Source organism: Bidens hawaiensis, unplaced genomic scaffold, assembly GCF_021521415.1.
Source record: "Bidens hawaiensis isolate Kalapana, Puna unplaced genomic scaffold, B.hawaiensis_p1.1 tig00002307_1, whole genome shotgun sequence".
Classification (NCBI taxonomy): domain Eukaryota; kingdom Viridiplantae; phylum Streptophyta; class Magnoliopsida; order Asterales; family Asteraceae; genus Bidens; species Bidens hawaiensis.
The window spans coordinates 79,353-92,619 of record NW_027491124.1 but is presented as its reverse complement, the minus strand read 5'-3'; the positions used below and the strand labels follow the sequence as shown (position 1 = coordinate 92,619).

The following is a 13,267-nucleotide window of genomic DNA, read 5'->3' as shown; positions in this document are numbered from 1 at the left end:
ATGCCAAATATTCCTTGGAAACTCTTAAAATCGCTTAAAATGGCTAAAAATGTATTTTCGAAACTTCAGGGACCAAAATCACGAAAACGAAAAGACCAGATTTTTCTCCACGCCGCATCGCGCGACGTAGGAGACCCTAGCTGGTCGCGGGGCGCGACCAGACCCCCAGATCAGCAAGATTGTTTATTTTAAGTCCTAACTTGTGTTTAATGCTAAATCGCTTACTTTGGGACCAAATCGCGTGTTTTAAGCTCCAAGAAAACCCTCCTAGACTTGGTACATGTCCATACACAATTTCCCCTTCTTCAAGAATGAATTTTGGTTTATTTTCAGTTGATTTGCTCATTAAATGAGATATTATTGGTTAAACGAGTCATTTGACTAAAATTAGCTTTTGTTTACTATTCCTATATAAACAAGGTTATAATAACCTGAAACTCTATTCCCTAAACCCTAATATATTCTTTAGCAGCCGTCATCCTCAAGAAAAACCTGATTTCCCCTTTGTTCTTTATTATTTTCTTCAAGATTGCTCGTATTCAACTTGACTTTGGTGTTTTCCCAGTGTTTGACTCCATTTTCTCATCGATCTAAGCACTTTTCGGGTAAGTTGTCTTCTGTAAACTTGTTCCCTATTGTTCAATGATCAATAAACCTCAATCAATTTCTGAGATTGAGGGGAATTGACGAGTCAATTGGACTTTGACCCGTTTAAGGGCATATTGGTCAACAAAGTTGACCAATCAATTTCTATCACTTTTGGTCGGAACCGACTATAGATCCAGAAGACTTTTTGTTTTATCTCGAGACTTTGAGTTTACTAACCAAAACCTGAATTCCGACTCGTTGTTCGGATTCTGGTCAATACCAGCTCGCTTATTTACTAGAAATATCGTAGTTGGAGTTCTAGGCATCCGTTTGGATTGTATCTAACGGCTAAGTTCTCTGTTTTAATTGTTGTTTGTTATCTCTAAGTTACAGGCCTATTTGGATGAACTCAGTAAGCCCGTTAAAAGACGGCTTACTCGTTTATTCTTGTTACTATTATCTAAACTCACCTAAGTAATAAGGTGAGAAGTCATTCCCACTTTTTACAAATTTTAAACATTTTAGGGACACTTGCGTACTTATCAGTATCTACACATTATATATTATTCGCACTAGCAAAATGTGAATGTTGTGTGTTATCAATTGAATGATTAATTGCTATTCGTTTGATTGTTTTATTTCATTGTTTTTCGAAGAGGTCCATCAGAAGTCTAGCATGTCAGTATGATCATATGTTGTCTTAGTAGCCAAAGCCCGATTCTCTAGGCAATGGTCAATTGACACCCTTATTTGTATTTGCTTGTCATATTAGTCAAAGCCCAATTTGCTAGGCATCAATTGACACAACTATTTGCAGATGGTTTGATTGATTTATACTCACAATATCAATTTTGCTCATTTTACTTATACATTATTATTATATCAAAACCGGTGACTTTTCTCGCTCAACCTCGTGTTGACAAATCTATATTATTTTGTACACAATTGCAGGTTATCATTTGGTTTGAAACTAAGTTGAAGAAACGCTTAGAGAGACCTTAGTTAATGGATTTGTGTACTATTTTTATTTTGGTAAATTCTTAAACTTTGTGTACTTGTTTGAAATTTTGTAATAAATAAATAATTAGATATTGTCATATTTAAATTGTATGATAGTACCTTGTGAGCTGGGAACCAATGGTTCGCACCCCGCCATTGCCGCCTTAGGTTGGGGTGTGATAGTTTGGTTGTAATCACAAAATTATACAAGTAACTTAACACATATGGAATGTTTTCAACATAAAACTAATTTTTCTATTATTATTTAAAACATCTGTCCTCACCAACTGTTTTTAGTTGACACTCTCGCATGTTTTTCAAGTAACAGAAATTAGGGAGGAAGATTCTTGAAGTTTCATGTAGGGGATGAGTTAGATTTAGAAGTTTAATGAATTGTTATGTCATGTTTTCTATTTGGATTATGTTTGGTTTGAGGAATGTGATGGTTTTTTTTTTAACAAGAGTTTTTACATTTAATACCATGTGCATGATTTCAATCTACGCACAGCCCGGAGTTTCCGCCTTGAGCCAGGGGGTGTGGCAGATTGGTATCAGAGTCTTGGTCGTAGAGAGTTAGTAATCGACCTATGTCTAGGAATGTCCTTTAGGTTGAAATTACATGCTATTAAATGTTTTAACTTCTCAATTGTAGCATGTCTTTCGATCCCGTGAATTCTTCCTAAAACTCCCACATCCCTTTACCACCTTTGGACGAAGACTACATTGCTCTTGAAGACATGGGCGTGCCCTTGAAACCTCCATCACCAACTATGTCGTAGTCACCCTTGCTGTGCCCGTCCAAGTTGTGGCTCCTACTAACCAAGCCCCAGCTAGCCGCAGGGTACTCTGGACCTAACCCCCTATGCTCCACTAGCAACTATCATCACCCACCATGTTCCCAATGCTGGAATTGCACCAATTGCGGTCGATTTGGGCATCTAGCCCCTCGATGTCGAACTACCCCTGCTGCTGTTCAAGCTATGGTGACCAACCCCGCTCCAGCAAACAATAACAATGCTCGTGCTTGATTTCAATGCGGTGGTTTGGACCATTTCAAGAACAACTATCCCCAATTGGCTCCAAATAGCCAAGCCACTCGTGGTAGAGCTTTCACTATTGGTGCTTCGGATCCACGTCAAGATCCCAATGCCATAACTGGTACGTTTCTCTTAACTAACTACATTGCGTCCATACTATTTGAAACGGGTGTAGAAAGAAGCTTTATATCACTTAATTTTGAACCCTTGTTAAATGGAAACCTAAAAAACTATACTTTCCTTACACCGTCGATTTAGCCAATGGTAACGCCGTCCAAGCTAACACTATTATACGCGATTGACTTTTGATGACCATTATCTTAATTAGGGGTGTTCACGGTCCAGTTTTGACGGTTTTTGGGTCAAACCGTAAGCCAGACCGTTAGTACGGTTTTTGCAAATCAAAAACCGAAGCCAAACCGTTAAAAATAAAAACCGAACCGAACCGAACCGAACCGTTACTAACGATTTGGCTCCGGTCGGTTTCACAGTTTAGGCATTAATATGCTATTGTCAAAAACTTAAACTCTAATTCACAAGTTCAGATTTCAAGCTGTCCAAAAATAAAATAACCAAAATGCAAGTTCCCCATAATTAATCATATTGTCCAGAATTTAAGCCTAGAACATGACGGGATACTGGACTTTTAGTAAAGTTGCGCTAAATTACACACTAGCATCTTATAGTTGGCTAAGACAAGAAGCCCAATTTTTAAAATGTATGATATATTATAAATAATTATATAAATCTAATATCAAAAAAATAAAATTTATATATAAATAAATCCTACGGTCCGATCCGGTTTTTTACGGCCGGTTTTCAATAAAAACCGCAAGCCAAACCGATGACCGGCTTGGGTGGTTTCGCGGTTTTAAACCGATCGCTGAACACCCCTAATCTTAATATCGATATAATTCCTTTTAAGCTTGGTAGCTTTGACCTAGTTGTGGGAATGGATTGGTTATCCCGTAATCAAATCGAAATTGTCTGTGCCGAGAAGCTCATACGTATCCCGTCACAATCCGGTGGAACACTAATTATTCAAGGAGAAAAACCCAATCGTAACATAAAAATCATCTCTTTCATGAAGGCCCGTAGTCTTTTGAACTTCTCGACATGCAAGAACTCTTGTAGCCAAATATTCCTACCGCTTAGCCCCGTCCGAAATGCAAGAACTCTCTAGCCAACTTCAAGAAGTTCTCAACAAAGGATTTATTCGACCCAGTTTCTCACCTTGGGGAGCTTCTGTGCTTTTCGTCAAAAAGAAGGACGGATCTTGCCGCTTGTGCATTGACCACCGAGAGTTAAATAAACTCAACATCAAGAATCGGTACCCACTACTAAGGATTGATGATCTGTTCGATCAGCTTCAAGGAGATACTTTTTTTTCAAAAATAGATCTCCTCTCGGGTTATCACCAACTACGAATTCTCGATGAAGACAACCCAAAACCTCCTTTCGTACTCGCTATGGACACTAAGAGTTCATGGTTATGCCCTTTGGCTTGACTGATGCACCCGTACTGTTCATGGATCTTATGAACTATGTTTGCAAACCGTATCTCGACAAAATCATCATCGTTTTTATTGATGACATTTTCATATATTCTAGAACCAAGATCGATCATGAGCAACACCTTCGCCTTACCTTAGAACTGTTGAAGAAATAACAGCTTTATGCTAAATTTTCGAAATGTGAATTCAGGCTTCACGAAGTTCAATTTTTGGGTCATGTTATCAATGATAAAGGTATACACGTGGACCCCGCAAAAATCAAAGCCATCAAAAATTGGGAAGCTCCAAAACCCCCATCAGAAATTCGTCCATTCCTTGGTCTAGTTGGTTATTATCGTCGTTTCATCTCGAATTTCTCAAAAATAGTCTTACCTCTCACCACATTACCTCAAAAAGGCAAGCCGTTCATTTTATCAGCTCCTAGAAGTGGGATCAAATTTTCATGGATTTTATCACTAAACTACCAAAAACCAATCGTTGGCATTATTCTCTTGGGGTTATAATCAATCGTCTCTCCTAATCAGCTCATTTCATCCCTCTTAGTGAAGCCTAAAAAGATGGAGAGGTTGCCTCAAATTTACATCAACAAAATCGTGACACGTCATGGTGTACCCTGATCCATAATCTCCGACTGTGACAGTCGTTTTACTTCCAACTTTTGGCTATCCCTTCAAAAATCTTTGGGGGGAATCGTGTGGATCTTAGCACAAATTATCATCCCCAAACAGATGGTCAAACCAAGAGAGTCATCCAAACCTTGAAAGACATGCCCCATTCTTATATAATCGAGTTTGGAGGAATTTGGGATAATCACCTATATCTCATTGATTATTCCTATAAAAACAACTACCATACTAGCATCAAATGTGCTCATTTTGAGGTTTTGTATGGTAGGAAACGTAGAACACCCATGTGTTGGACCAAGATTGGTGATTGCAAGTTATTGGTCCCGAAATCGTTCAGGAAACCTCAAATAGGATTCCTATCATTCAAGAAAGACTTGAGGTCGCTCGTGACCGACAAAAGAGTTATACCGACAATTGAAGGAAACCACTTGAGTTTCAAGTTGGCGACCGAGTTTTATTCAAAATTTCGCCCTGGAAAGGAGTTGTCTGATTTGGGAAAAACATAAAAACTCGCTCCTAGGTATGTTGGACCTTTGAGATTCTTAAAATGATTGGTCAAGTGGTATACAAACTCAAACTACCTCGGGAATTGCTTAGCTAATGACACTCAGCCTGTTCCCCTTGAGGATATCCGCATTGATCATAAACTTCACTTTGTTGAGGAACCTATCAAAATCGTGGATCGTGATGTCAAGAAACTCAACGAAGTCGAATCTGTCTAGTGCAAGGTTGTAAAAGTCATTAGGCGGTCCTAGGTGGTCGACCGGGGAGTCGCGACTACTCGGGAATAGTCGGAGATCACTCGGAAAATACCTACGAAGTACTCGGCCAAGGCGGGGAGTACTCGATTTAGGCGGGGAATAATCGGGGAGTACTCGGCGGCCTACTCTAGGGAGTTTTACAACATTGGTCTAGTGTAAGTCAATTGGAACTATAAGCAAGGACCCGAGTTTACTTGGGAACTTAAAGATCAAATGAAATAGAAATACCCTCATTTTAAGCAGTCTCCAATGTTTAATTTCGGGACGAAATTCCCTTAAGTGGGGGAGACTGTAACATCTATGGATTTTTCTTGCAAAATGCTAGTCTTTTGTACTCATTTATCTCATATTCATTTCATCGTCTACATTTATTAGTGTTGAATAATATGTTATTTACGGAATAACACTAACTTTGTATGCGTAATCATATGAACCTATATTCATTTCATCATAAACATGCTTAATCGTTGATATTATACATTGAACCGGAATGCCTAGATTAATATTTTCTAACATGTAACAAAATATTTTGTTATTATTATTTTTATCCTAAGTATTTAAACTAATCATGTAATTAAAATATGAAACATTCTAGGACCTTCTAACTTCACCTTGTTCCTTAAGCTTTAGCTTATCTAGTTCTTTAATTTGAAAAAAAAAAAGAAATTTGAAAAAAAAGAAGTTTGAAAAACGTGATTTTGGACGCGCACATCACACCACAGTATCATTGTCATTATTTTTTTATTATTATGATTATCATTAAGTTATCTCTTGATCTTTAAACAAGTTTTATCTCTATCTCAATTGTATTCAAACCTCCTACACTCCACTATAAACAGAGCGTCTCATTCTCATTATTTTTCATACCAAATCTCATTATCTCTTTCTCTTTAAGCATAATCAAGTAAGTTTTACATGTTTCTTTGTTGTTCTTCATATTTCTTTGATATTGATCTTATTCTTATGAATTTCTTTTAGTTTGTTCTTATGCTCTTGAGTTTTCTTTTGAATCTTCTTAGTTTTTCATATATCATGATCATCATAAATTGTTAATAAAGACTTTACTTTTTTTCTCTTTAAAAGATTATGATGATCGTGTTATTCCAAGAATCCACAATTATTTTCTCTAGATCTTGAATCAAAAGTAGAATTTTTCTATGAACAACTATGAATATTCTTATGATCTTCAAAAACTCATAATGTTATCATAACTAAAAATTATAATATTTATATAATTGGTCCTTAAACTTTCATAAATGTCAATAAATATCCTAAACTTAAATATTTACACTTTAAGCCCTATACTTTTACAAATGTCAATAAGCATTCTAAACTATAATATTTACACTTTAAACCCTATACTTTCACAAATGTCTATAAACATCTTAAACTATAATATTTACACTTTAAACCCTATACTTACATAAATATCAAATCACACCCAAAACTATAAATATTTGAAGTTAAAACTCGATCATTTATATATATTTTTAAGATGTGGTCTTTTCGATTGTTTTCAATTTTTCAACTCATCAAAGTTTAAGTTTAACGTGGCCGACATGTAGTAACTGGAAGGGGGACAATGCCGCGATTCACACCATTGACAAAAAGATTATTTAATCTAAGGAAAGTAATGCGCATATATCCAATCAGACGCTGAACCTGGGTACTTTCCTGGAGGGGGCGATAAGAGTGTTGGAACATATTAGGCCAAAGCATGTCATATGTCACACGAACTTACATAACTTTGATCGGTTTTCTTTGTTTTTTTAACAATCTAGTCCACGTCACTTGGCTTCTAAAAATGAATCTCAAACATAATCAAAGGCATGCCGAGACCGGTTCAACAAATTGTTGCTCGTGTTCATGTTCATCCGTCAAGCAAAGTGAGCTCATAGCTCATTTTACATACTTTTAAACGTTTTATACTTTGCGGTGGAACATGCAACTTATACATGTTATATGATTCTAAACATAATAGTCTAATCGTGGATTAGACGACTCACTAAACGTGTCAAAGGTTTGGTTATATTCACAGAAGTATACAAGTAACTTACCATATAAGGAATGTTTTCAACATAAAACTTATTTTTCTATTATTATTTAAAACCTATGTTCTCATCAACTATATTTAGTTGACACTCTCGCGTGTTTTTCAGGTAATGGAAATTAGTGAGGAAGATTCTTGAAGTTTCATATATAGGATGAGTCAAACTTAGAAGTTTAATGAATTATTATGTCATGTTTTCTATTTGGATTATGTTTGGTTTGAGCAATGCGTTTGTTTTTTTAATAAGAGTTTTCACATTTAATACCATTTGCATGATTTCAATCTACGCACGCCCCGACGTTTCCACCTTCAGCCGGGGGGTGTGACATCAATACCGTGCGTAACATATGGAGGCCCTATGATGGCGTTTTGTGTCATTTGGCGCCACTCCATCATAGGTGTTTCTTTTACTAAAAGTCCAGGGCCGACTTCGAGAATTTAAATGCCTCGGCCGAGCCGAAATAAAAAGACCCATATACCCTATAAGAAATAAAAAATATATATAAGCTAAATTTTTTTAATGACAATTAATGTTATGGATAAAAAAAAGTTTGGGCCCATTACTACTTCATCTTCACAATACACTTTATCTTTTTCATGGCATAACCAGTTTAACCGGTCAGTACGTACGGGTTGTTAAAACATTGCTCTTCGGTCACCGGGAAATTTTCCGACTTGTCTTTTATTTTTTTTTCTTTTAGTTCTACTACTTTGTCAACAATAGATTGAAAGTTCAAACTACAATAACGATGTCAACTCTCCGGTGGTTCCAACATGCCCCCGAAAAAGTCGTGCCCCGGCCGGGTGTCGGGCTGCACCACCCTAGAGCCGGCCATACTAAAAGAGGTGTAGTGGATGATGCCTTTTCAAATCATTATATTATTATTATTTTATTATTACTCTTATATTAAAAATAAACAAATAAAACCAACCAACCAACCAACCAATATGAAGTAAAGGGGTGGTTGGTTAGTTAATTTATTTCTGTTCATTGTGCTTGTCTAGAATAGTAGTGGGTAAATTTAGATAGCAGTGGGTAGTTTATATTGTGATTTGTAAGCTATAAAATTGCCATGCACGTTAAAAGTGGAATTATCAATGAAGATATGAATTAAGTCTTGTTATCTTTCTATTTTTTAATCTAGATTCCTTCTAGTTTTCTTTGGCAAATCGGTTATCTGTTGGAACCACTTCACAACCCCCATCCTTCGCTTTGTGGGAGGCGCCCCCACCCCAAAACAGCTGATAGCGTCCCGGGAGCGGTGTTCCTGGCCTGCGAGGGCTTTTTAGATGGAGAAAACGCCCCATTACGCATGGTCACACATAGAGTCTTAGTGTATCAATGCAAATCCTGTTCTTAATATATATACAGTAGTCGAAAGAGTTAGTATTGTCCGGAAAACTTGGGCACCCAAATTGTGCCATAGATCTAGTATAAGATGCTAAAAATAGGTTTGTTATGAACAATAATAAACTCTCTCTCTATATATATGTTTTTTAGGATTCATGTAATATTGTTGTTACGATGCTACTAATACGAGGACTAACAATATCAATATATCATGCAATAATAGTGTGACGACTAGAATGGTCAATATTAACAGAGGGTTTGTCCGTAACGGCTGTACTTAATAACGAATCGTAATGAGAATCGGCATCAATAATTTAAGGTTTACTCTTCTTCTATAAAATCGATCATAACAATTGTCTTGTCCGGCAATATACACTATTTTGGTTATTGTATCATATGAGCATGACTTTTTCTTTTAAGAGAAATGAAGATATGTAATCTGTTTTAAGAAAAATATCGTAAATATCACACCCTATAATAAATCAATGAAAGTGGATTATGGGTAGCTTGAAATTCCATGGAGTAAAAATTCTAGAAGGTAGAAGATATTAAGAGAAAGCAATGAATCGTGACTTTGGAGTATTGAATATTCAAAGAGAAATTAAATTTGAATTGCTTATCTATTTTTGTATATTTAGAATAGCTTTATTTTAATAAATATCTGAAGCTTTTCAGTGACTTATTAGTCACCAATGGATTTTGTATGTTGCTCATTCCACCACGTGTCATTACATCCCTCAATTATATTTGCCAATCAGGGGTGAAACGGGAAAATTAAAAAATGTACTGAAGGTACCTTCACAGTCGTTCCTGGTGATGCTTCCGCCGGAACAAAAACATATGAACCCCCTAGTGTCGTGCCCGCACCGACCGTCGGACTGTTCACACTTGTCACATTGATCATCATCCATGCTTCCCCAATCTAGCTCGAATCCTCTTTGCAAGAGCTCTCCAAGCCCCCTCGAAAGATCAGGTAAACTGCCCGTGCGGTCCTTGACCACGGCTGTTATGGCTTCCTCGGAACATGAGTACTGGCCCCAATCGGTTTCCTCCGTAGTGTCATTCATAACATGAACACATGACTTTCTTTCATTGTTACCCAAGCGCGGTATCTCGGTCGCAAAAGAAGGAAATCCAGTGCAATTGAAATGGAAGCTTATATTAACGGTAATCATGGTGAAAATGAGAGGCAATGTTCCTAAGGTAATGTTATGGCGCACCCCAGGGCAGTCGTCGGGGAGTTGGTCAACCGCGGAGAGGTGGATGGTGTTGTATGGGTAATGGTAGCTTATATTCCGAACGTTGTAATAACTGCCGCTCAAAGAAATTCTGGGAACACTTGAATCACCATCGGTGGCGTAGCAATCAATTCCGAAGCCTTGATAACCGCAGGACTGGGACCGGGAGGCTGGTTCATCCATCCTCCAAAACGGGTAGCTGATGCTAACTGAAGGGGTATACAACCGCCTTAACATCGAGCGGGGCGGGTCAACCCACAAAATATAGACAAGAGGCTTGAAATCAGGATGTCATGAAGACACAAAGCCAAAACCTATGCGCAAGCGCATGAAACATCTGCGCGTGGCGCATATCACATATGCACACAACACACATTTAGTGTGAGAATAAAGAGAAGACCCTGCGCATCCCCGGGATAGGCGCATAAAGGCCGCGCGTAAGCGACACACAACAAATGAGACAATAGTCTAATCCAAATCAGGATAAGGACAACCATGATTGTACTCATCAGACAACCTTCCAGAAGGTATCTTTTAAGGAATAAAGAATGTGCTGATGTTGACAGCTGTCAATGAAGGGTGGACAACTCAGCAAAGCCCATGTGCCACCACGTGATGGCACATGGGTCAGGTGAAATACCTTGGTCAGAGAATAATCAATGAAAAAGCACCAGGTGTCCTAAGTACACGTGGCGCGAAGCAATAGGAGGAGGCCAAAAAGGCCCTAATTGGGTCTGAACCCAATCATTGGAAACCCTAATACTATAAATACCACACCACCTCAACAATTGGAAAGCATGAAAAAAAGAAAATATATATTCTAAGTCCTTCACTCATTTTTAGATCCTTATTATCTTCTCCTACAATATCTGATTCTCACACCGGAGGGTTACCCCGAAGAGGACCCCTCTGTCCCTTTCTGAGGGGTAAGCTCACGGTGTTGTTTGTTTTGTTGGTGGAAGAACTCGTATCCCGGAAAACCATCGGTGATATAGCACACTCGTACCCGAAGAACGTTGATCGTATACAAGTAAGTCGATACACGCTTCTTCATTGGCGCCATCACCTGTTACAACGGCAACAAAACCACTAATTCATCAATTTTCTCTCTGAAAATTTTTCACCATGGTTTCCGGTGTTCGAAACAACGATCAAGTTCTGGAAGATAATGAGCTTGAGGATGTTAATGAGGGACATCAGGTTCTGAGGGCGCTGCGTGACACTGCGCGCACCACCAGTAACCATCCCTTCAACACAACACCTCATAATCAAACTGAAACTCCCCTAGACGATCTCACGTTCCAAAATCTGACTGGTACAAAACAAAAAGGACCAATGGGCCCGGAAGTTGAAACCAATGACCCTAAAGAATGGCTCATAAACGAACAACGGCGTTTAATAGACAAATACAATGAGTTGGTAAAGCACAAAAAGTTAGCCGATTTAACACAAAGGCTCGCATTTGATAAACAAACTATTCAGGGAACAACAAAAAAGACGTGCGCGCCGGAAGACGGTCATTCTGTTCACACCGAACAAGCTGATATTACTGATGAGGAAGAGGTGCACAGCACGAAGAAGACGCGAGATGCTCATGCAGGAGGTTCACAACTTCGCGCACGCATGCACATAGCACCTGGAGCCAAAGCTGATATGGATTTATACACACCATACAACCCACAAGCGAAGGGGCAAGTGGACGTAACCACACCATATAGGCCAGCTATCTTGGTAAAACATTCAAAATTCACTGATCGCATTGCGAAGGCTCCCATTCAACACAAAACCAAGATGCCAAGTGGTTTAGGCAAGTATGATGGTACAACAGATCCAGATGATTTCTTACAAGGTTTTTACAACACTGGAAACTTAGAAAGCTGGACGATGCCAACATGGTGTCACATGTTTGCTCGCTGCCTCACTGGTGCAGCGCGTGTCTGGTTCGAAAGCTTGCCGACAGGACAAATCGATGGGTTCGAAGAGCTATTGGAAAAGTTCCAGGCTCACTTTGTACAGCAGCGCAGACACACGCGCGACCCTGATGACATCATGCACTGCGTACGCAGGAATGATGAAACCATTGAAGACTACATAACTCGTTTCAATCAGGAATCTCTTGCAATTGGAGGCATCACTGAGCAACTCTTGCGCGTAGCCTTTTTACAAGGTGCGCGCAGTGATCAACACCGCAGAGCTCTCGTGAGCAGAGAAGGCATGCCAACCACTTGGGCTAAGCTTTTGGAAGCATCGCGAGTCTTCGCGAGAAATGAAAAACAAATTGCCCAAGACAGAGCAAGAGATAAAGGGCATCAAGCAGAAGCACCACGCAACAATGAAAGGAGGGGCAAACAAAACTCCGTATGGTCCAGGTTGCAAAAAACTAATTATTCTCCCGCAGAAAAGCAAGCGCAACAAAGTTCACCCCAACCCCAAAAAGACATTCTTTATCACATCCTCAAAGTCCACTAACGGAGTTTTACCGTCAGATGGTGTGAACTAACAGGATCAGAATCATTAGTTATCATCAAACCATAAGTAAAGTTTTCAAACCACGAAACATTTAAGTGTAAATAAGTGCGGAAGCGTAAAATCATAAACCAAGTGTTGCGTCACGCAGGACGACTTAAAACCCAATTGATAACAGTTTGAAAACAAGTTTGCAAAAACGATAGAGTTCAAGGTAATGCATGATCCTATACCGCGCGCCCGCCTCGGCTACCTGAGAATAACATACTAAAAGTGTCAACACGGGGTTGGTGAGTTCACAAGTTTATATAAATAAAGCGTTTGCGTTTGCGTTTACGTTTTGCGTTTGCGTTTGCGTTTGCGTTTGCGTTTTGCGTTTGCATTTACGTTTTGCGTTTGCGTTTGCGTTTTGCGTTTGCGTTACCAGATAATGTTAAATCAATTATATATCTATAGGTAGCTAGCCTATAAAACAAGTATTACTAAGTGTTCGACACCGAAGCTGACTGTTTATCAATTGCCTTGCCACCATGTCTATCCAGACCATGGAAAATGTGTTAGCCAAGATTACACCCGCTCGACCTCCAGTCGAGTTTAGCGTTGGGTGGGGTTTGTCAAACCCAGTAGTACTACTCAA

At 38.8% G+C, this 13,267-nt stretch overlaps 1 protein-coding gene across 1 annotated transcript in view; it reads right to left on the bottom strand.

The window, feature by feature from the left end:
* Positions 1-13,267, bottom strand: part of LOC143617110 (LEAF RUST 10 DISEASE-RESISTANCE LOCUS RECEPTOR-LIKE PROTEIN KINASE-like 2.4) — a 46,594-nt gene that overhangs the window by 2,946 nt on the left and 30,381 nt on the right. The window contains exon 5 of the mRNA XM_077089766.1: positions 9,723-10,369. Coding sequence (XP_076945881.1) covers positions 9,723-10,369 — 647 coding nt within the window. The remainder of the gene's footprint in view (positions 1-9,722; positions 10,370-13,267) is intronic.